Source organism: Portunus trituberculatus, chromosome 28 (assembly GCF_017591435.1).
Source record: "Portunus trituberculatus isolate SZX2019 chromosome 28, ASM1759143v1, whole genome shotgun sequence".
Lineage (NCBI taxonomy): Eukaryota > Metazoa > Arthropoda > Malacostraca > Decapoda > Portunidae > Portunus > Portunus trituberculatus.
In genome coordinates, this window is record NC_059282.1 from 12,741,056 (window position 1) to 12,760,798 (window position 19,743).

The 19,743-nt window shown below is 42.5% G+C and overlaps 1 protein-coding gene across 11 annotated transcripts in view; it reads left to right on the forward strand.

Annotated features, from left to right (window-relative positions):
• LOC123510015 (ecotropic viral integration site 5 ortholog-like) overlaps positions 1-19,743 on the forward strand; it is a 115,166-nt gene that overhangs the window by 89,664 nt on the left and 5,759 nt on the right. For 9 of the 11 annotated variants that reach the window (XM_045264700.1, XM_045264701.1, XM_045264702.1 and 6 more), the window contains 14 exons: positions 8,556-8,643; positions 11,883-12,038; positions 12,604-12,732; positions 13,139-13,309; positions 16,148-16,329; positions 16,666-16,843; positions 16,971-17,129; positions 17,417-17,551; positions 17,697-17,795; positions 17,912-18,016; positions 18,167-18,400; positions 18,623-18,799; positions 19,049-19,216; positions 19,589-19,684. In XM_045264700.1, coding sequence (XP_045120635.1) covers positions 8,556-8,643; positions 11,883-12,038; positions 12,604-12,732; positions 13,139-13,309; positions 16,148-16,329; positions 16,666-16,843; positions 16,971-17,129; positions 17,417-17,551; positions 17,697-17,795; positions 17,912-18,016; positions 18,167-18,400; positions 18,623-18,799; positions 19,049-19,216; positions 19,589-19,684 — 2,077 coding nt within the window. Of the gene's footprint in view, positions 1-7,145; positions 8,080-8,555; positions 8,644-11,882; positions 12,039-12,603; positions 12,733-13,138; positions 13,310-16,147; positions 16,330-16,665; positions 16,844-16,970; positions 17,130-17,416; positions 17,552-17,696; positions 17,796-17,911; positions 18,017-18,166; positions 18,401-18,622; positions 18,800-19,048; positions 19,217-19,588; positions 19,685-19,743 lie in introns of those variants that run through there. The other 2 variants (XM_045264704.1, XM_045264703.1) reach the window with 2 other exon arrangements.

Below are 19,743 nucleotides of genomic sequence, written 5' to 3' on the forward strand. Positions count from 1 at the left end.
CATTCCTCCACTCTCCTTTCATAATCCTCCTTACATCCTTCGCTTCCCTACATTCCTTCTCTTCTTTCTCTTTCCTTATTCCTTTTTGTCTACTCATTTCAACATTTTTTTTTACTCTATCCCTTGTTTCTATTCTCATTTCCTTCATCATTTATCCTTTCTCTTCCTACATCCTTCTTATCTCCTTGTATTTCTTCTTTGTTTTCTTTCTGTCTCCTTATTTTCTTTTCTCTCCCTCCTCATTTCATCTTTCTTTTTACTCTATCCATTGTTTCTTTTCTCATTTCTAATTTGTCCTTTCTCTCCTTACTCCCTTCTCTTTTCTACTTCCCTTCTTTGTCTTATCTTTTTTTATTCCATTTATCCCTTTTTCCTTACACCTTTCTCTCCCTCCTCATTTCACCATCCTTTCACCTCTGTCCCGTGTTATTCTTCTCATTTCCTTCCTCATTTAATCTTTCTCTCCTTACATCCTTCTCTTCTTTACATTTCTTCTTTGTCTTATCCTTTTCTTTCTCCTTTCATCCTTCTCCCTCCATACATCTTTCTCTCCCTCATTTTCATCATCCTTTTACCTCTATCCTTTGTTATTTTCTCCATTTCCTTATTTAATCACTTCTATTCCCTCTTGTAGCCTTGTAAGATTGAAGAGATGGTGGAAGTGAACACAAATGATGGGCAAGAGTGGGCAATGACTAGCTAAAATAGAAGAGATGGCGGAGAATGAACACAAAGAATTGGTATGGGGTAGGTAAGAGTGGGCAATGACTGGGTAAGGTAGAAGAGGTGGCGGGGAATGAACACAAAGAATGGGCAAGAGTGGGTAAGAGTGGGCAGGAGTATGGTGTGATTGGGTAAGGGGGTGGCATGGCAGGGTAAAGGATTAGTTAAGTAAAGGATTGATGGGCAAGGGTCGTCCTCGCCGCTACGAGAAACTAAGGTCAAGGTTCAAATACTCGTAAGGTATTGACGTCACCAAGGAGGAGGAGGAGGAGGAGGAAGGGAGTGCCTCTTGGATCCTTAGCTGAATGTATGGCATCATCCTCTCTCTCTCTCTCTCTCTCTCTCTCTCTCTCTCTCTCTCTCTCTCTCTCTCTCTCTCTCTCTCTCTCTCTCCGTCCTTCACAAAAATAAAAGAAGGAAAATATAACTGGAAGATTCCCCGTCAAGTGAGAGAGAGAGAGAGAGAGAGAGAGAGAGAGAGAGAGAGAGAGAGAGAGGTTACCCAACGGCGCGTGTGTGGGTGGGAGGGAAGGAGAGAGGAGAGAGGAGAGAGAAGTGGTGGTGATTGTGGTGGTGGTGATGAGGGAATAGGCGTGAGAGACGAGCACCACTTGAGAACTGGGCTGGTGTTGTTGTTGATGTTGTTGTTGATGTTGATCTTGTTCTTCTCTTCTTGTTCTAGTTCTTGGTTTTCTTTCTTTTTTTTTTTCTATTTTGTTTTTCTTTCCTTTTTTTTCTTTTATCTGTTCTTTGTTCTTCATGTTCTTGTTCTTTTCTTTCTCATCTTCCTCGTCTTTTTCATATTTTTTATCATCACCACTTTGTCTTCCTGTTCTTGTTTTTGTTCTCCTCCTCCTCCTCCTCCTTCTCCTTCTCCTTCTTCTTCTTCTTCTTCTTCTTCTTCTTCTTCTTCTTCCTCTTCCTCTTTCTCTTCTTCTTCTTCTTCTTCTTCTTCTTCTTCTTCTTCTTCTTCTTCTTCTTCTTCTTCTTCTTCTTCTTCTTCTTCTTCTTCTTCTTCTTCTTCTTCTTCTTCTTCTTCTTCTTCTTCTTCCTTTATTTTACATTAACTTATGCCTTTCTCTATTGTCTTTCTTGGAGAGAGAGAGAGAGAGAGAGAGAGAGAGAGAGAGAGAGAGAGAACGACTGAAGAAAAACCGTACTAAGTTACTGAAAGAACATCGTACATTCTGCCAGCATTAGTGTACAGTTGGGTGGTGATGTCAGAGGCTAGAAAAGCTAATACTATGAAAGAAAAAAATAGTAGATTGAATTCAGTACTGGGACACATTTTTTCCTTGAGATTTCTTTACGATTAGACCATTTTACTTACATTAGGGAGGGTCTATGGTGGTCAGAAGATTAATGGCCACAGTCTTCACTATTTTTATCCCCCACACAAGGTTCTGGGACTGTATAAGATCAATAAATAATGAACAGAATGAATATGGAAACGCGTCATGGTACTGAAGGGGTAAAAAAAAAAAGATAAAACTTTAGACAAATATACAATACGAAAGATAAATGCAATAAACCAGTAGATAAATAAATAAAAACCAGAAAAATAATGCCTACTTTAAGACGGACTGTAAGGAAAGTTGGTTGTGGATGTTTTTAACTTTATGATTGTACGAATATAGTGAAAGTTTAACAATTTCTGGCTGATCAGTGAAGACAAAGATGTAAAGAAAACCTCCTATGAGAAATTTTTAAATCATTTCAGCATCAATAGAAAAAAAAAAAACTAAAAGAACACTAGATTTTAACACAATTTCTACTTGAGTGAAAGGAAAAAATATATCATAAAGTTTGAACGCTGTTTCTGCATGAGTGGGGGAAAACAAAACACAGTTGAGAGCACGCCTGATCACGTCCCTGCCTTTCAAAACAGCCATGAGGAGAGAACACACATTTCAGAATACCTGGATGGAAATCTGTCGTGTATTTTGCTTTTTTTTTTTTCATTTATTTATACCATGTGGGCTTTTCACGGGAATTTAGGGGCCAGAGGGGATACTTTTTGGGGTACCTCCTATCTCAAAGCCCATCCGTTAGGAAACCGTTGTCCCGAGTGAGGAAGCCCAACCTACACTCGGACCGTGGACAGGATTCGAACCCGTGCGCTTGGAGACCCCTCGGATCCCAAAGCACGCATGGTTCACGGCGGCTCCTCTTTTAACATTTATGAACCAGCTTAACTTTCTGTTTGTTATTGACATTTCGACAGTTCTTGTTCATGTTTTACGTAAGACTCGCTGGCCAAGGGCAACAAAAGGACAGCAAGAGAGAGAGAGAGAGAGTAAATGAATGAAATGAATGTAAAATAGATAAATAAAAGTAAATGTATCAAAACGTATAAGTGAAGAGTTAGTTAATAGGAGTAAAGAAAGCATAATTACAAAGAAGACAGTCCCAAAAGCTAGAGTTGTGGTAAGTGTCTTGACACCTTCCTCTCTTTTATTTTTTTATTTTATTTTATTATTTGTTTCTTTCATTTACCCACTCTCTCGTGTCCCAACCAACTGGGGGAAAAAAATAGAAAACGAAAAATAACAAAGACACTGAAGACGCCACCCACCTCATAGAGAAAATTATCCTGGTGTATATTCAAAATCATGATAAGTGCCTTGAAAGCTTCACTATTTCTTCATTAAATGATAAAAAAAAAGAGAGGAAAAGACAGTTAAGATGCCGTTCCCTCCAAAAAAAAGTGTATTGAAAGTTCTTACATTTTTTTTTTTTTTTCAATTTAGCAGAACTCCTGGGGAAAAAAAAAATATATATATATAAAAAGAGGGGAGAAAGAAAAGAAAAATAAATAAATGAAAAGAGAAAAGACTGATGTGACACCCACCCTAATAAAGAAAAAAATTTGATAAAAAAAAAAGTCCATTTTCTGACGCCCATCCTTAAGATAAATAAATAAATTGATAAGTAAATACAAATCTTGAGAATCACCTTGAAATCTTCCTTGTTGTTTCTCGTATTCTGGTTAGTCATCAATATTGAGAGTCGCCAGTGGAAGGTGCAGGATTTTGTGTATAGTTGTGATTCTGTTGTACGATCGCCAGCAGAGAAAAAAAAAATCATAAAAACTTGACTTCTTATCTTTATGAATTGAAAATGTGCAGGATTTTATTTATTTATTATTTTCTGATTGAGAGATAGCAATCATCAGTAAAGACAAAAAATCCATGAAAACTTGCCTCATCATCTTTATAACTCGAGAATTTGGTAGGATTTTAACCCCTTCAGTACTGGCTATTATCTTTATAACTCGAAAGTGTGCAGGATTTTAAGTTTTTTTTTTTTTCTGATTGAGAGATAGCAATCAACAGTAAAGACAAAAGAATCCATGAAAACTTGACTCATCATCTTTATAACTCCAGAATTTTTAGGATTTTAAGAATTTTAACCCCTTTAGTACTGGCTGTTCTCGAAAGTGTGCAGGATTTTAAGTGTTTTTTTTTTTTCTTTTTATGATTGAGAGGTTGCGATCATCATTTAAGAAAAAAAAAAAACATGAAAACTTGAATCATATTTATAACTCGACAATTTGTAGGATTTTAACCCCTTCAGTACTGGAATGCACTTTTTACCTTGAGTTTTGGTTTGATTAAATGATTTTAATGACATTAGGAAGGGTCTGTGGAGGTCAGAAGATTAATGGCCAGAGTCTTCACTATTTTAATCCCCACACAAGTTTCTGAAGCTGTTTAAAGTCCCCAAATAGTAATAGAATGAATATGAAAGCACGTCCTGGTACTGAAGGGATTAAGAGTGCTTTTTGTGATTCTATGGGTGCGATTATTAGTAAAAACAGTGAATCCATGGAAACTTGGCTTATCTTTGTGAGAATTTGTAGGATTTTAAGAGTGTTTGTGATTCTGTGGTTGCGATCATCAGCAAAGAGAGAAGAATCCACCAAAACACGACTTTTATAACTTGAGGTTTGTGATGAGCGAGTGTAGCGTGTTAAGATCGTTCTCTTAAACTATCCACAGTGTGCCATTTGTGTTGATAAGCTGAATAAAGATTGAATAAATAAGTAGTTACGTGAATGGATAAGCAAATGAGGGTAATTCGATGGTGAATGAATAGATCAGTGAAAGAATGAATGATTGAATGCCGTGAAATGTTTGATAAGTTCCTCTTCATGAATAAACAAGTGAATGAAGTGAATAGATAAATTGATAAGTAAGTGTGATGAAATATTTGAACGATGATAAATGAATAAGTAAATGAGTGCATATGTAAATTGAGTAATGAAAGATTTAAACTCCGCTATGAAAAATGAATGAAGGAAGTGAATAAAACAGCAATGAGAGAATTAAACTAGGTAATAATGGATATGTAAATGAAAAATGAAATAAAAACACGTAAAGACTCAAATCCTCTCTCTCTCTCTCTCTCTCTCTCTCTCTCTCTCTCTCTCTCTCTGCTCCTAACTTGTGGCATAACATTTTATTACGCCACACCATTTAAAGGACAGCTTGACCCTTAGCAGCACCCGATCACTGACCTCTTGACCTCCTCGCCTGACTTCTGCTGACCTTTTATGACACGCCAGACTCCTACTGCCCAAATTTGGTGTGATTTTAGACTTCGTGGGTGTGACAAACGGGCAGGCAGACAGACAAACAGGCAGACAGACAGACAGATAGACAAGCGGAAAAGGAATGAAAGGGAGAGAAACTGAATTGATTTGGAGGATAGTGTGTTGATTTGGATAGTAGTAGTAGTAGTAGTAGTAGTAGTAGTAGTAGTAGTAGTTATTGTTGTTGTAGACGGGCAGACAGACAGACTAACAAACTATGAAGAAGATAGAGTGAAAAGAAATATAATGAAAATAGTAGTAAAAATAGTAGTAGTAGTAGTAGTAGTAGACTGATGGGATATGATTGAAAAATAGTTAATAAATGAAAAATACAAATAAGACTGAACTTCATATTAAACCAAGACTATTCATGAAGGTTATAACGAGCATAAATAGTAGTAGTAGTAGTAGTAGTAGTAGTAGTAATAGTAGTAGTAGTCACATAGAGGAACCACTTAATATTATCACCTCTGAGATTAATACTGACGATTCGGATAAGAAAAGTGACCTAATTGACCTTCCTCCTCCTCCTCCTCCTCCTCCTTCTCCTCCTCCTCCTGGGCAATCTTCCCTTTCCTCCTCATCATATTGTCTTTCATCATCTTTTATCCAAGCATCGTTCATAACACTTGTATTTTTATTATATACATTTCTTTTCCTCATATGCACCTTGAGTATTACAGTTTATCCTCCTCCTCCTCCTCCTCCTCCTCCTCCTCCTCCTCCTCCTCCTCCTTTTCATATTTATCTTTCTCCTCTTCTCTACCCTTGCCATCATCATCATACTGTACCTCCTCCTCCTCCTCCTCCTCCTCCTCCTCCTCCTCCTCCTCTTCCTCTTCCTCCTCTTCTTCTTCCTCCTTCTCTTTCTCTTCTAACTCCATCTTTATTACCCTTCTTTTCTCCTTCTCCATTGTGTATTTTTACCATTACATTTCTCCTCCTCTTCCTCCTTCTCCTTCTCCTTTACCATCCTCCCTTTCTCCTGTAATCTTCCTTTTGCTATGATATCCTCCTCTTCCTCTTCCTTCCTCAGCACGTGTCTTTGAGAATGGAATAACTGAAGGAAGAGGAGGAGGAGGAGAAGGAGGAGGAGGAGGAAGGGGATGGGACGAGAGACCAGCTGTGTATGGAGGTAGGCGGAAGGAGGAGGAGGAGGAGGAGGAGTAATTTGAAGCAAGGCATGAAGGAGGCATTGTAGGAACCGTGGCAGTAACCTGAAGGATATTTACACCAGCGAGGAACACGATACAGAGGGAGAGAGGCAGCGGGCGCAGGGAGAGAGAGTGAGAGCACCGGCCACTTAAGAGAGAGAGAGAGAGAGAGAGAGAGAGAGAGAGAGCGAGCGAGAGCATATCACCTTCAAATGAAATGCTAAATGTTTTTCCCAGTTGGCCAACTTCACACAACCTGACTTGAAGGGGGACTAGACCATTGGCTGCCACTTCCAGACCCCGAGAGAGAGGGGGAGGGGGAGGGAGATAGAGTTGGGGTGTTGGTGACGGTGTGTGCTTGTGGGCAGGGAGGAGCGAGGGAGTAGGGATAAAGGATGGGCATTAAGGTGGCGTCAGATGGGCAGTCTACCTCCCGGGGCCCCATCAGCCTCGTAGCTCACGCCGGCTAAAGGTTGCGCCCACCCCGCGGGCATTTAAAGTTGGGATGGGCAAAGTTAGCGAGTATCGGAGGGTGAGGGAGGGTGAGTGAGAGGTGCTCGCTGAGAGGGTCATCAGAGGCCTGTTACCGGCTGGCTGGCTGGCTGGCGGAAAGTTCAGGTGGGGGTGATGGTGAGGGGATGCGGAGGGAGGCTGGCGGGGTTAGTGGCCTTGATGGGTGGCTGGGGACGAGGGAGGGGAGGAGCGTGACACGGGCCATAGCAGTAACTTGACCTCCCCCTTCACTGCCTCCCCCCCTCCCTCCTTAATCGTGGGTGCCGCCGTGTTGTCTGCGTGTTGACGTCCTGCACAGCGTGGCGCGGCGCGGCGCCCTCACTGCCACGGATGCTGGAGGTGTGTGGGAGGTGTGAGAGGAAGTGACGTGTTGCAAATGACCTCACGGCGCGGCGTGACTGGCATGAAGAGGCAGCAGCGTGTGCCGTGACGTGGCTGCTGGCCGCGGCATTGCGGCGGTATAACCCGAGACAAGTGGCGGCGCCGGTGTTTACTTGAGCAAGTGTGTTGCTCACCCTGCCCTTCCCCCCGCCACAAGGAGGCACAGGTGGGCTGCGCGACGTTCGCCAATTGAAAAAGAGGAAAGAAGAAGACTGGGTACTTGAGGTGGCGCGGCGCGGCGCGGCGAGGAATGGGCCTGGGGACGAGGCCTGCGGCGGGTCGTGGTGCTGCCCGCCCGCGGCCTCCTTAGTGCCTGCCCCGCGCGCGCCTAACTCGTACTCCGTGGCGCCGCGTTCATCCATGGTAGTACTTGTGGAGGTTCGTGTGTTCCCGGCACGGCGGCCACATCCTGCCCCAGCGCGAGGCCCGCGGCGGCCGCTGCGGCGGCGCGATGGACGCCAGTGACGACGATGATGCCTTTGGGGTTTCCGGCGGCTACGCGTCGCGGCCCCGGCCAGGACGTTCGCTGTCCCAGGTGGTAGCCTCAGGGCTGAGTGACCTGCCCTCCCCCACCTTTCTCACCACGCCCACGGTGCTGCTCAGTTCCCCCAGGGAGGACTGCCGCAGGAAGAGTGGCGAGGAGCAGGGCGCCTCAGGGGGCGGGGAGCGGCGACGCAGCTTCATCGCCGAGGTGCTGGTGTGGGGCAAGAACTGGTGCGGCGCGTCCCTCTGTGTCACACACACACACACACACACACACAGCTCAGTGGTAAAGTCCTGTCCTGTCACTTGGCGGGCTGAGGTTCGTGTCCTGCTCAGGTGTGAAGGTTTTTCCTGATGAGCGGCCAGTCAAGTGTCCTCCTTGAGCAGGAGTGTGCGTGCGTGTGTGTTTGTGTTTGTTTGTTTGTGAAAAGTTACATCTTTACACAAGGCCTAGTCCATACACCGATCACGCGTTTACCATCAAACCTGCGACACACACACACACACACACAATACAACAAATATTCTGTTATAACAAATGAACACTTTCCACTTCACGATTAATTAAATATTGCTGCAGTCGTGATACCTCAATATATTTGTTATTAATAGTCTTTATATTTATAATTGATAGTCTTTCTGTCCGTGTGTGTGTGTGTGTGTGTGTGTGTGTGTGTGTGTGCTCAGCCTGTCTCTCTCTTCGCCAGGTTGATCGAGACGGACTCCAAGTCTCTCAACTCCCTGGGGTCAGGCCAGGGCGCCGGCCACTCCAGGAAGTCCTCTGACACATCACAGGTGGGTCTCTCTCTCTCTCTCTCTCTCTCTCTCTCTCTCTCTCTCTCTCTCATTAGGTTATATCATTGCTACTACTATCACTACTACTACTACTACTACTACTACTACTACTACTACTACTACTACTACTACTACTACTACTACTACTACCACCATTTATTTAATATGAATCTCTGTTATCTTTAATGAAGGGATTTTATTTTATTATTTTGTTTATCTCCTTTTAATTATTCATTTATGTATTTCCTCCCACGTGAACGGAACAAATGCCTCTTGTATTTTATCGCAAGTATTTCTATTAGCCTTCCACTTTCAGTAAACATACGTTATAATTAAATTAAGAGGAATTTAATAACTTTTTTTTTTTTTTTTTTTTTTTTTTTTTTTTTTTTTTTTTAGACCAGTATCACTACAATTGAATAGAAGCCAGATTCACCAATCAGAATGAAACACGTGCCGTGACGTCACGACCCGAGTGTTCATGAACCATGGTTCGTAGGTACTCTGAAACGCTTCGCGCTCTGACTCTTACAGTGATGATTTCTCAAAGGCCACAGCGACGATTTGCTGGCTTCTGAGGAAAGTGTCTCCTGTTAATAGATTTGTGAGTGTTGTTAATATGTCATCTGAGCCGTGAGAACACCCGCTTCTAGAACCTTCTGAAAGTTCTGGAGGTGCGGCATAGAAATGTTTCAGAGTATGTATCAAGAAGCAACATGAAGGGAGAGTTTCACTATGCAGTGTTTTCATTTCTTTATTACTTATTTTGTGTGTGTGTGTGTGTGTGTGTGTGTGTGTGTACGTACACCATAAGTTAGTGAATGAAGCTTCAGTGATTACTGAGTGTGAAAAGGAAGCAGAAGACAGGTGAGGCGGGGCAACATAACACGCGAGCAGGAAGACTGTGAATGTGATGGAGCAGACGGTAATGTCAGAGGCGGGACTGACATTCCGAGCAGCAGTGACACTCAAAGGAACACACACATGAACAGTGTCCCTGGCGGTGGTGCTGTGTGTGGCTGGTTATATTAAACTGGGGAATTAAACTAACTTCAAGGAATCTTTTTACATTAAAAGTTTGTCGAGGATAACTTTTTCTTTCATGGTGTAATTTAATGTTTTGCTGATAGTAATGACTTGTTTTGCCGGAGTTCACGGAGAGATGGAGTGACAATGATAATAATAATAGTACTTTTTAATAGTTTCGTATACAATATGGGGTAAATTTTCAGTTTCAGCCAATATACCTTATCTTATATTTATTTTTCCTTATGTCTAACAAGCTTGGGAACCTCCTGGAAAACCTAACCTAACCTTACCTTACTTATTATTAATTTCCGATAGGGTATAGTGGGGTTAGAAAGTTCATAGAAGTGTGATCTAGACCGTGAGAATGTGTGTGTGTGTGTGTGTTGGTGGTGTATTGGTTAATACTGCAATAATACCCGATATGAAAAAAATAAATAATTTACATTTGACTCTTACATAACTTTAAAATTGATTAAACTCTTACAAAATACATATATATAGAAGGCACACTTAAATGTGTCAATTGTTTCAGAATTACACCATCACATTCTGCAGCCTCGGGAATGTTACCCCTGTGCTAGGCTAGATCATTGAGCGGGGTTGCCGAGACTGTCCCCCGGCTAGATTTATGGATATGGGAGCTGAAATTTATTGATGATTTGTCTATAAATCACATACATAGCCTGTTAATGATTTAGGGTGTGTTTTTTACAAGATTTCGTCATTTAGCCTTTACATCCGAAAACCACGCCTTCCCACATGTTCCTAGGCTTGTTGGGGTTATAGTGCCTTACTGTAGCCTTGTTCTAGAAATTTACTTTAATAACTACCACTTTTAAATTTCTCTAAGAGGGTAATGCAACTTAAAAAAGAATTGCATTATGCTCTTACATAACTGTTTAAAAATTCTATTGACCTAACTAATCCAAAAATACATCTACGCACATTTAACCCCTTCAATACTGGGACACATTTTTACCTTGAGATTTGTGTATGATTAGACCATTCTGTTGATGCTAGGAAGAGTCTATGAAAGTCAGAAAAGTAATGGCCACGGTCTTCACTATTAAGTCCCACACAGGAGTTTCAGGAGTTTCTGAATCTGTATAAAATCACTACATAATAAGCAGAATGAATATGGGAATGCATCATGGTACAGAAGGGATTGAGATTCTGATACTCGTAGACTCTATCATCCCTTTAACATCCCTTGACTCTCCTAATTTTCCTTTGCTGGAATTCTGCTTAAACCACAAAGATCAATCAAACATTTCTCCTTCTTCTTCTTCTTCCTCCCATCTGCAGGAGTTTAGAAGCCACATTGATCTGTCTCAGTTTAACTTGATACTCTTAACTTCCTCACTGATCCTCTTTCTGTGTCCTCTGGAAGGTGTTCAAAGGGTCTTCTTGCCCTTATCCTCTTTCTTCTGTTTCCTTCCTTCCTTTGTCTCATCCTTCATCCATCTTCATCCTTTTTTTTATATTTGACTGGTTTCTTCTTTCTTTTTCTTTTTTTTTTTTTTTTTCATATTTTCGTTTTTATTTTCTTCCTCAGTGCTTATATTTTTTTCCTTCATCCATCTTCATTCTCCTTTTTTTTTTTGGTTCTTGACCTGTTTTTTTCTTGTTCTTTTTTTCGTATCTTCTTATTTCTTTTCTCCCTTCTCAGTCCTTAGGTTTTTTCCTTCATTCCTCTTTCTATTTTTCTTGTCTGTTTTTATTTTCATTTCTTTTTATTCTCTTCCATATTTGTGTTCTGTTTGTTATTCTTTTCCCTATTTCTTTTTTCATTCCTTCTTTCTTCCTTATTATATTCCTTCTTTCATTACCCTTTCCCTTTTCTTGTCCTGTTTCTCTTCATGTCTTCTTTTCCTTATTGTTTGTTTCTTCATTATTCATTCTATCATTCCTTTTTTTTTTTTCCTTTCCTTCTCTCCCTTCCACCACCATTTTAATCATTTCTATCTTCCTTATTTTCATTCTATTTCTGTCATTCCTTCTCTATTCTTTTTTTTTCCTTCCCTCTTCCCTTCACCACCATCTTAATCATTACTATCTTAATTATTCTCATTTGGTTTGTCATTCCTCCTTTCCTTATTCTTCCTTCAGTGCTACTCTCTTCCTTACTTTTCCTTCCCCTAGTCATCTCCCATCCACCCCCATTTTAATCACTACTCCTCTTTAACTTCTAATTCCTGTCTCCCCTGCAGATCTCAGTGGCTTCAGGAGGCTCCAGTGGGTCGTCTGGGGCTGGCTCAACCGGTGGCTCTCAGCTGCAGGACCCTGAGGAGGACCTATGGGGACTGTGGGGCCGCCTGGTGAATGACTGGGAGACATGGAATAAGAGGAAAAGTACCCAGCTCAAGGTTGGTGTTGGTTTCTGTTGTATTTGGTGTTTTGAGCAGTTTACTTTATTGTTTTTTCTATTGAATTGCTTAGTGGGTTTTTTTTTTTATTGATGTTTTGCTCTTTATTCATATTCTTTATTAGTGGTGATTCTTATGTTTCTGGTTATTGATGTATTTGGTGTTATTCTTCTTTATTCTCCTTTTGTCATGTCCAGGTGTTGCTACTCTGTGATGTTCCTTGTCAATATTATGTTATTTTGTTATCTCCTTTCATTTACCTGTCATTTCCTCATTTTGTATATTCCTTCTTAATATAACTAGTTAAATTTGGTGCTGTTTTTTCCATTTAAATTTGGTTAAAGTTCTACAGGATGTGGCAGAAATCTTCCTACATTTTAAAGCACAACTGATTGAATAATATGGGAAGTATCTCTGGTACACACTGTATATGGTTCTCTTCATGACTCATTCACACTTAAAGCTCATAGTGTAGAATTTATGGTGTTGGTATGATTGTCACCACTGGTACTGATCCTGCCGCTGCCTTGGTCCTGTTTACTCACACACATCCCATTTCCCACAGGAGCTGGTGAGGAAGGGCATCCCACACCACTTCCGGGGCATCACCTGGCAGCTCCTGTGCTCTGCCCACAACTCCCCTGAGAAGGCCAACTATGCCGAATACCTGCGAACCACCTCTGCATGTGAGAAGGTGAGGTGCTCATAGAAATATTCATCGTTTTACTTTGTTTTTTTTAAAGGTTTCTCATTCTCATTTTGATTGACAGTTAGGTGGAAATGTTTGTTTCACTGTTTAACGCGTCATCTTTTGAAACTATTAATTTCTGTATGTAGCTATTTTGTTATTTTTCAAAGGCTTAGGTAAAGGAGCTTACAGGGAGCAACCAGTGAGCATGTGCCAGGAATGGATTATATTTTTATTTTCTTTCTTTTTAAAGGTTTACCATTGCAAGTTCAAATAGCATTCATTTGTGTCTATTCTATTTATTTTCTCAAAGGCTTAGGCAAAGGAACATCCAGTGAACATGTGCCAGCAATGTATAATGCCCCACCACAGCATGCAACAGCCAGACATGTGATTTATGTTTGTCTGTCAGGTGATCCGGAGGGACATGGCCCGGACCTACCCCGAGCATGACTTTTTCAAGGAGAAGGATGGGCTGGGGCAGGAGAGTCTGTTCAACGTGATGAAGGCGTACTCCCTGCATGACCGTGAGGTGGGCTACTGTCAGGGATCGGCCTTCATCGTGGGCCTGTTGCTTATGCAGGTAAGACGGTGCTCCTCTCAGGGTGGAGGTTGAGTGGTGCTGGAAAGGCAGTGTGAGTGACATGTTTCTGTGGTGATATGATCTGTGTTTAAGAGTACAAAGGAAAGACCGGTTTGATAGTATGATTGGTGGAGGAAGGACAGCGTGAGGTGATTGTTTCAATGATAATTTGTCCTGCATTTAAAGTATGAAGGCTCTTCTGGGTATTAGATGGACTGATGACCTGTGTGTTTCACTGTTTGATCTGCTGCAGTCTCTGACGAGACAGCCAGACGTTACCCTACAGAACGAGCTCAGAGCTCCTTATTTCCAATCTTCGGATAGGCCTGAGACCAGGCACACACCACACACCGGGACAACAAGGTCACAACTCCTCGATTTACAGATTTACATCCCGTACCTACTCACTGCTTGGTAAACAGGGGCTACACGTGAAAGGAGACACACCCAAATATCTCCACCCAGTCGGGGAATCAAACCCCGGTCCTCTGGCTTGTGAAGCCAGCGCTCTAACCACTGAGCTACCGTGTGTGTGTGTGTGTGTGTGTGTGTGTGTGTGTGTGTGTGTGTGTGTGTGTGTGTGTGTGTGTGTGTTTACCTAATTGTATTTACCTAATTGTAACATACGGGAAAGGAGCTATGCTCGTACTGTCCCGTCTCCATATCTACTAATGTCCAGCTTTTTCTTAAAATCATGAATATTCCTTGCGTTGACCACTTCCACGTCTAAACTATTCCATGCTTCCACCCTTCTATGAGGGAAGCTATATTTTTTCACATCTCTCCTATAAGTGGCCATTTTTAGTTTTTTCCCATGCCCTCTCGACATTCTTTCATTCCACATACACAGATCTTCCCTATCCATTTTTCCATGCCAATCATCACTCTGTATATTGCTATCAGGTCTCCCCTTTCTCTTCTGTTTTCCAGGGTCGGAAGTTGCATTCTGTTCAGTCTGTCTTCATAAGTCAAATCTCTTAAGTCAGGCACCATTTTTGTTGCAGCCCTCTGTACTTTCTCTAGTTTCCTTATGTGTTTCTTTAAGTTCGGAGCCCACTGTATTGTTGCATATTCAAGCCTCGGTCTTATCATTGCAGTAATTATTTTCTTCATCATTTCTTCATCTAAATATCTGAACGCCACTCTTATGTTCCTCAATAAGTTCAATACTTCTCCAATTATTTTGTTTATATGTCTCTCTGGCGATAGGTCATTGGTAATTGTCACCCCAAGGTCTTTTTCTTCATGACTGGTTTTATGTCTTCATTTCCTATCTTGTACATACTCCTGATTCTTCTTTCACTCTTGCCAAACTCTAATTTCTTGCATTTTGTCGTGTTGAACTCCATTTGCCATGTACAGCTCCATTTCCATATTCTGTCCAAGTCTTCCTGGAGTAGTTCGCAATCTTTGTCACATCTCACTTTTCTTAACAATTTTGCATCGTCTGCAAATAGGCTCACATAACTGGACACCCCATCCACCATGTCATTTATGTAGACCGCAAACATTACTGGTGCCAACACTGATCCCTGTGGAACTCCACTCTCCACCAAGCCCCATTCTGATGGTCTGTCCTTAATTATTGTTCTCATTTCTCTTCCTACCAAAAGTCTTCCATCCATTTTAGTAAACTGCCATGCACTCCTCCTACCATTTCAAGTTTCCAGATCAGTCTCCGGTGTGGTACCTTATCAAAGGCCTTTTTTAAATCCAGATATATTCCATCAGCCCAACCATCTCTTTCCTGTATTACATCTATCACCCTCGAATAGTAACATATCAGGTTTGTCGTGCATGAACGCCCTTTTCTAAAACCAAATTGACACTCACAAAGTATGTCATTTTCTCCAAGAAGTCTGTCCATCTATTCTTCACCACCCTCTCACACATCTTAGCTACCACACTTGTAAGTGACACTGGTCTATAGTTCAATGGGTCTCTCTTGTTACCTGATTTATAAATTGGGACAATGTTAGCTCTTTTCCAGTCTTGGGGCACTACACCTTCCCTTAATGAGGCATCAATTACTTCACAAACTTTTTCTGCCAGTTGCTCCTGCATTCTCTTAAAATCCATCCTGATACCCCATCAGGTCCCACAGCTTTTCTCACTTCTAAACTCCCCATCATATTCTTGATCTCCTCCACAGTTACTTGAAACTCCTTCATAATCCCTTTCTGTTCCATTACCAGTGGCTTGTCAAAAGCAGTCTCCTTTGTGAATACCTTCCGAAAGCATCCATTCATAGCCTCTGCCATTTCCCTGGGATCCTCACTGCAAACTCCATTTACTTCTAAACTTTCAATACTTTCTCTATTTTTGATGTTGTTGTTCACATGTCTGTAAAAAAGCCTTGGTTGGTCTTTACATTTATCAATTATATCCTTTTCTTGTTTCTTTCTTCTCTTCTAATCAACACATATTCATTTCTTGCTCTTTGTGTGTGTGTGTGTGTGTGTGTGTGTGTGTGTGTGTGTGTGTGTGTGTGTGTGTGTGTGTGTGTGTGTGAGAGAGAAAGGGGAAGGACAGCTCTCTCTCACCATATGGATTATTACTCCTTAGCATTGTCAGTGAGCAATATGCAGCAATAAAGAGGTACTCAACTCAAGATAGATGTGTCTGCCTGGTCATGGAGATCAAAGTTTTCTGACCCAAATCCTCGCTGTACCAGATGCCAGAGGAGGAAACAATGAAGAAGTATTCAGTTCAAGGTATAGGTGTCTTTTTGGCCATGGAGATTAAAGCATTCTAATCCACAGGGACTGCCACCTTGAGGTCTGATGGCTTCTTGCAGTTTTCATTATACTCATGTAATTGAACTCCTCTCTGTGCCAGATGCCAGAGGAGGAAGCATTTGCAGTGCTGGTGAAGCTGATGCAGGACTACAGGATGCGGGAGATGTTCAAACCCTCCATGGCTGAGCTGGGCCTGTGCATGTACCAGCTGGAGTGCCTCATTCAGGAACACCTCCCAGACCTCCATGCTCACTTCACCTCCCAGAGCTTCCACACCTCCATGTGAGTGCCTGGCTGGCTGGCTGGATAGGTTGGATGAAAGTCTGGCTGTGGTGGGTGACTGGCTAGCTAGATGTTTGGTTGGCTGGCTGTGCACATTAGGTTATTAAAGTACTTCATGCAGATATGTTTTTTGTCAAATGTATTTACACATTTTTTAAGGTTATGTATGTTTGAAGATTTTTAAGTTTTCATTAGTTAAGTTAAACAAAAAAAAGGCATGTAAATCACTCTGTGGTGAATAACCTGTACATGTTTAGTTAGGAATATATACCATTACTGTGTCTCATTCCTCTGCTGCCTCAACCCTCCACCGGCTCACACTGTCTTGTCTGACAGGTACGCGTCGTCGTGGTTCCTGACACTGTTCTCCACCACGCTGCAGCAGCCACTGGCCTGCCGCATGATGGACTGCTTCTTGGTAGACGGTGTGGAGGTCATCTTCAGGATAGCACTGGCTTGCCTCACTCTGGGCAAGGAAGAGCTGTTCAGTATGGACATGGAGGGAATGCTCAAGGTGGGGTGGCAATGCTCCTCAGTGTAGTGTGTGTTGGAATGTAATCCTTTCACTGCTTTTCATAGTATTTTCATAAATTTCCACCTCCTCTTCAGTTCTTTCATTGAACAATTTTTCTTCTGGTCAGTACTTTCAACGAGACCTTCCAGCGAAGTTTGAGGCGGACCCCGAGTGCTACTTCTCTCTTGCTTATTCCTTACGCTACAACCCGAAGAAGATGAAGAAGCTGGAGAAGGAGTACACTGCTATGAAAACCAAAGAACAGGAGGAGTTGGTAGAACTCAAGGTAAGTATTACTCTTGTCTACTACCAAGCCACCAGTCCCTCATAAGGTGACACAGGCAAGATGCCACGCACTCACACACACGTCATTCACACTCTTGGCCCTGTCAGCGCCTGGTGGAAGGGGACAGCAAAATATTATGGCTCTATGAATGTTAATAAATGCCGTATTGTTGTGTTGTATTGCACTTTTTATTATTTACACATCCACCCTCCAGTCTTGTAGAGATGAAAATAGGTTTCTTTAAGTGTGCTGATTTCATGCAATAAAAAACCCACCTCCCCACACAGAGAATGCGGACAGAGAACCGACTCCTGCGCCAGAGAATAGACTGTCTGGAGGCGGAGTCATCTGCCCTGGCCGACCGACTCATCCGTGGCCAGGTGTCCCGGGCAGAGGAGGCAGAACACAACTTTGCCATCAAGGTGAGGACACGTTAGTTTGAAGCAAAACAGTGATTCATATCAAATAAGTGAGCAGCTTCCACACACTTTTGTATTGCTGATTCAGAGACGTGCTTGCTTGTTCATTCCCTCACCGTAACCTCTCCCTTACTTTCCGCTCCTACAGCGCGAGTTGGCAGCACTGCGACAGCATGATGGAGAGACGATGGAGCAACTGCTCACTGCCAGGGATAAGATACGCAAGCTGACAGGAATGATTGAGGAGGTGAGGCAGAATCTCTAGTCTGTGACAGTAGAGGGCAGAATTCATTAACACATTATTTTCAAGAGCAGTAATCTGAGTCAATTCATGGACTAATGAACTAATCACACCTGTCACAGAACTGCTCCTCAAGAGAGTCATCCTTGGCTGAGCTGATGGTCAAGGAGGAGGAGCTGGTGCAGAAAGAAGAGTTGGTCAAGTGTCTGCAGGAAGAACTAGTCCAGGTGAGGCCATTGGTGGTGGTGATTTTAGCTCTTCAAAGGAGATGATAAATGGTGCCGGACAAGTGGTGTGATAAGGAGGCATTGAATAAGTGCTTCTGTTATGTTGAGTAGTGTGAAGCTTTCCTTGGTGTGACCCAACACTGCCAACAGGTGAGGCTAAAGACAGCCGAGGCGGAGGCCACCATACGTGACCTGAGGGCAAGAATCCAGGAGCTGGAGGAGGAGCAGAAGAAGATGAGGGAGGCCACTCCAGACCACTCGGTGGCTCACCTGCAGGAGGAGCTCATCGCTGTGCGGCTCCGGGAGGCTGAGGCCAACCTGGCCCTCAAGGACCTGAGGCATCGCGTGCAGGAACTGACACAGCTGTGGACCAAACATGTGCAGGTCAGTGCAGCTCAAACAGTGTGTCCTGCATGACTGTGTACTGAATTAGGTAAACTCCAACTCATTGAATTAGCAAAAGCAACCAAGATATAGGAATAGTTGTCTTTAGGTACAAATGTTGCTTTTCTCGGTAGAAAAAAATACATGGAATAAAGTAATATTGATCCAGAAGGGTGTAGTTCTTGATAGAGGCAAGCACTAACAATCCACCACGCCACTCAGGACCAGCACGGGGAGAAGAGTGAGGCAGCCAAGCCTGACGTGACCAGCACCCCCAGCAAGAAGCTTGGTCTGTTCTGGGACCGATCCAGTGAGGCAGCCAAGCTGGAGGAGGAGCTCATGACCACCAAGCTGCATGAGACAGCTGCTGTGGCTGAGCTCAAGGAGGCCAGGCTCAAGGTAGGAGGCTGTCTGGAGTGGAGAACTTCGATAATGCCTATTGTTTAGACATTAATAATACCCATCTCTCTCTCTCTCTCTCTCTCTCTCTCTCTCTCTCTCTCTCTCTCTCTCTCTCTCTCTCTCTCTCTCTCTCTCTCTCTCTCTCTCATAAAGTAATTCATGTTAAAAAGTAGCTATTCGACTGCCACATTGAAGAGCAAGTATTGTTGGATTGCAAGAGTGTAGCAAGTCCCCTTCCTCCCACAGGTGATGGAGCTGGAGACAGCTGTGCAGGTGTCCACTAACCAGATGAAGCGTCAAGAAGAGGAGAACAAGAGGCTACAGGAGGCTCTGGATGCAGCTGAAGCAAACATCCGCACCATGCAGTCCCAGCTGGGTGACCATAAACGAAAGTATACTGATCTTGAGAGCCAGGCAAGTGCACCAACCTCTTGCATGTTTATTTAACTCAGTATTCCACCTCCACTACTTTGAAAAGGTGGCTCTATAGTTGAAGTTACATTGTTTTCAAGAGTGTGAGAGATTAACAAAATATCTACATTATTAACAGGAGAAACTGGTTAATTGTCTCTGTGGTCAAGAAAAATAGTTGTGGTGAGTGAGTCATGTGTTTCTAAATACTGGCCTCCCATTTGAGTCAGTGTTGCCTGGCAGTGGTATGGCTGTTACCAAGTAGAAGGTTGAATTTTGTGTAGCCTCTTTTTTTTGTTAATGAGTAAGATAGAAGATGAGACAAATGAGCACAGTGAATTTTAAGTTCCTCATTAATTCTTGCTCTTATTTCAGATGAAGGAGGAGAAAATGCTGGCACGAATTCGGGAGGCTGAGAAGTCACAAAGCTTAGCTGAATTAACACAGAAAATCTCGTCTTTGGAATTCAAGGTAAAGCAAGAGTGCAATATGACATTAGGCAAAATTTAGGCGCTGTTTGAACAACACTT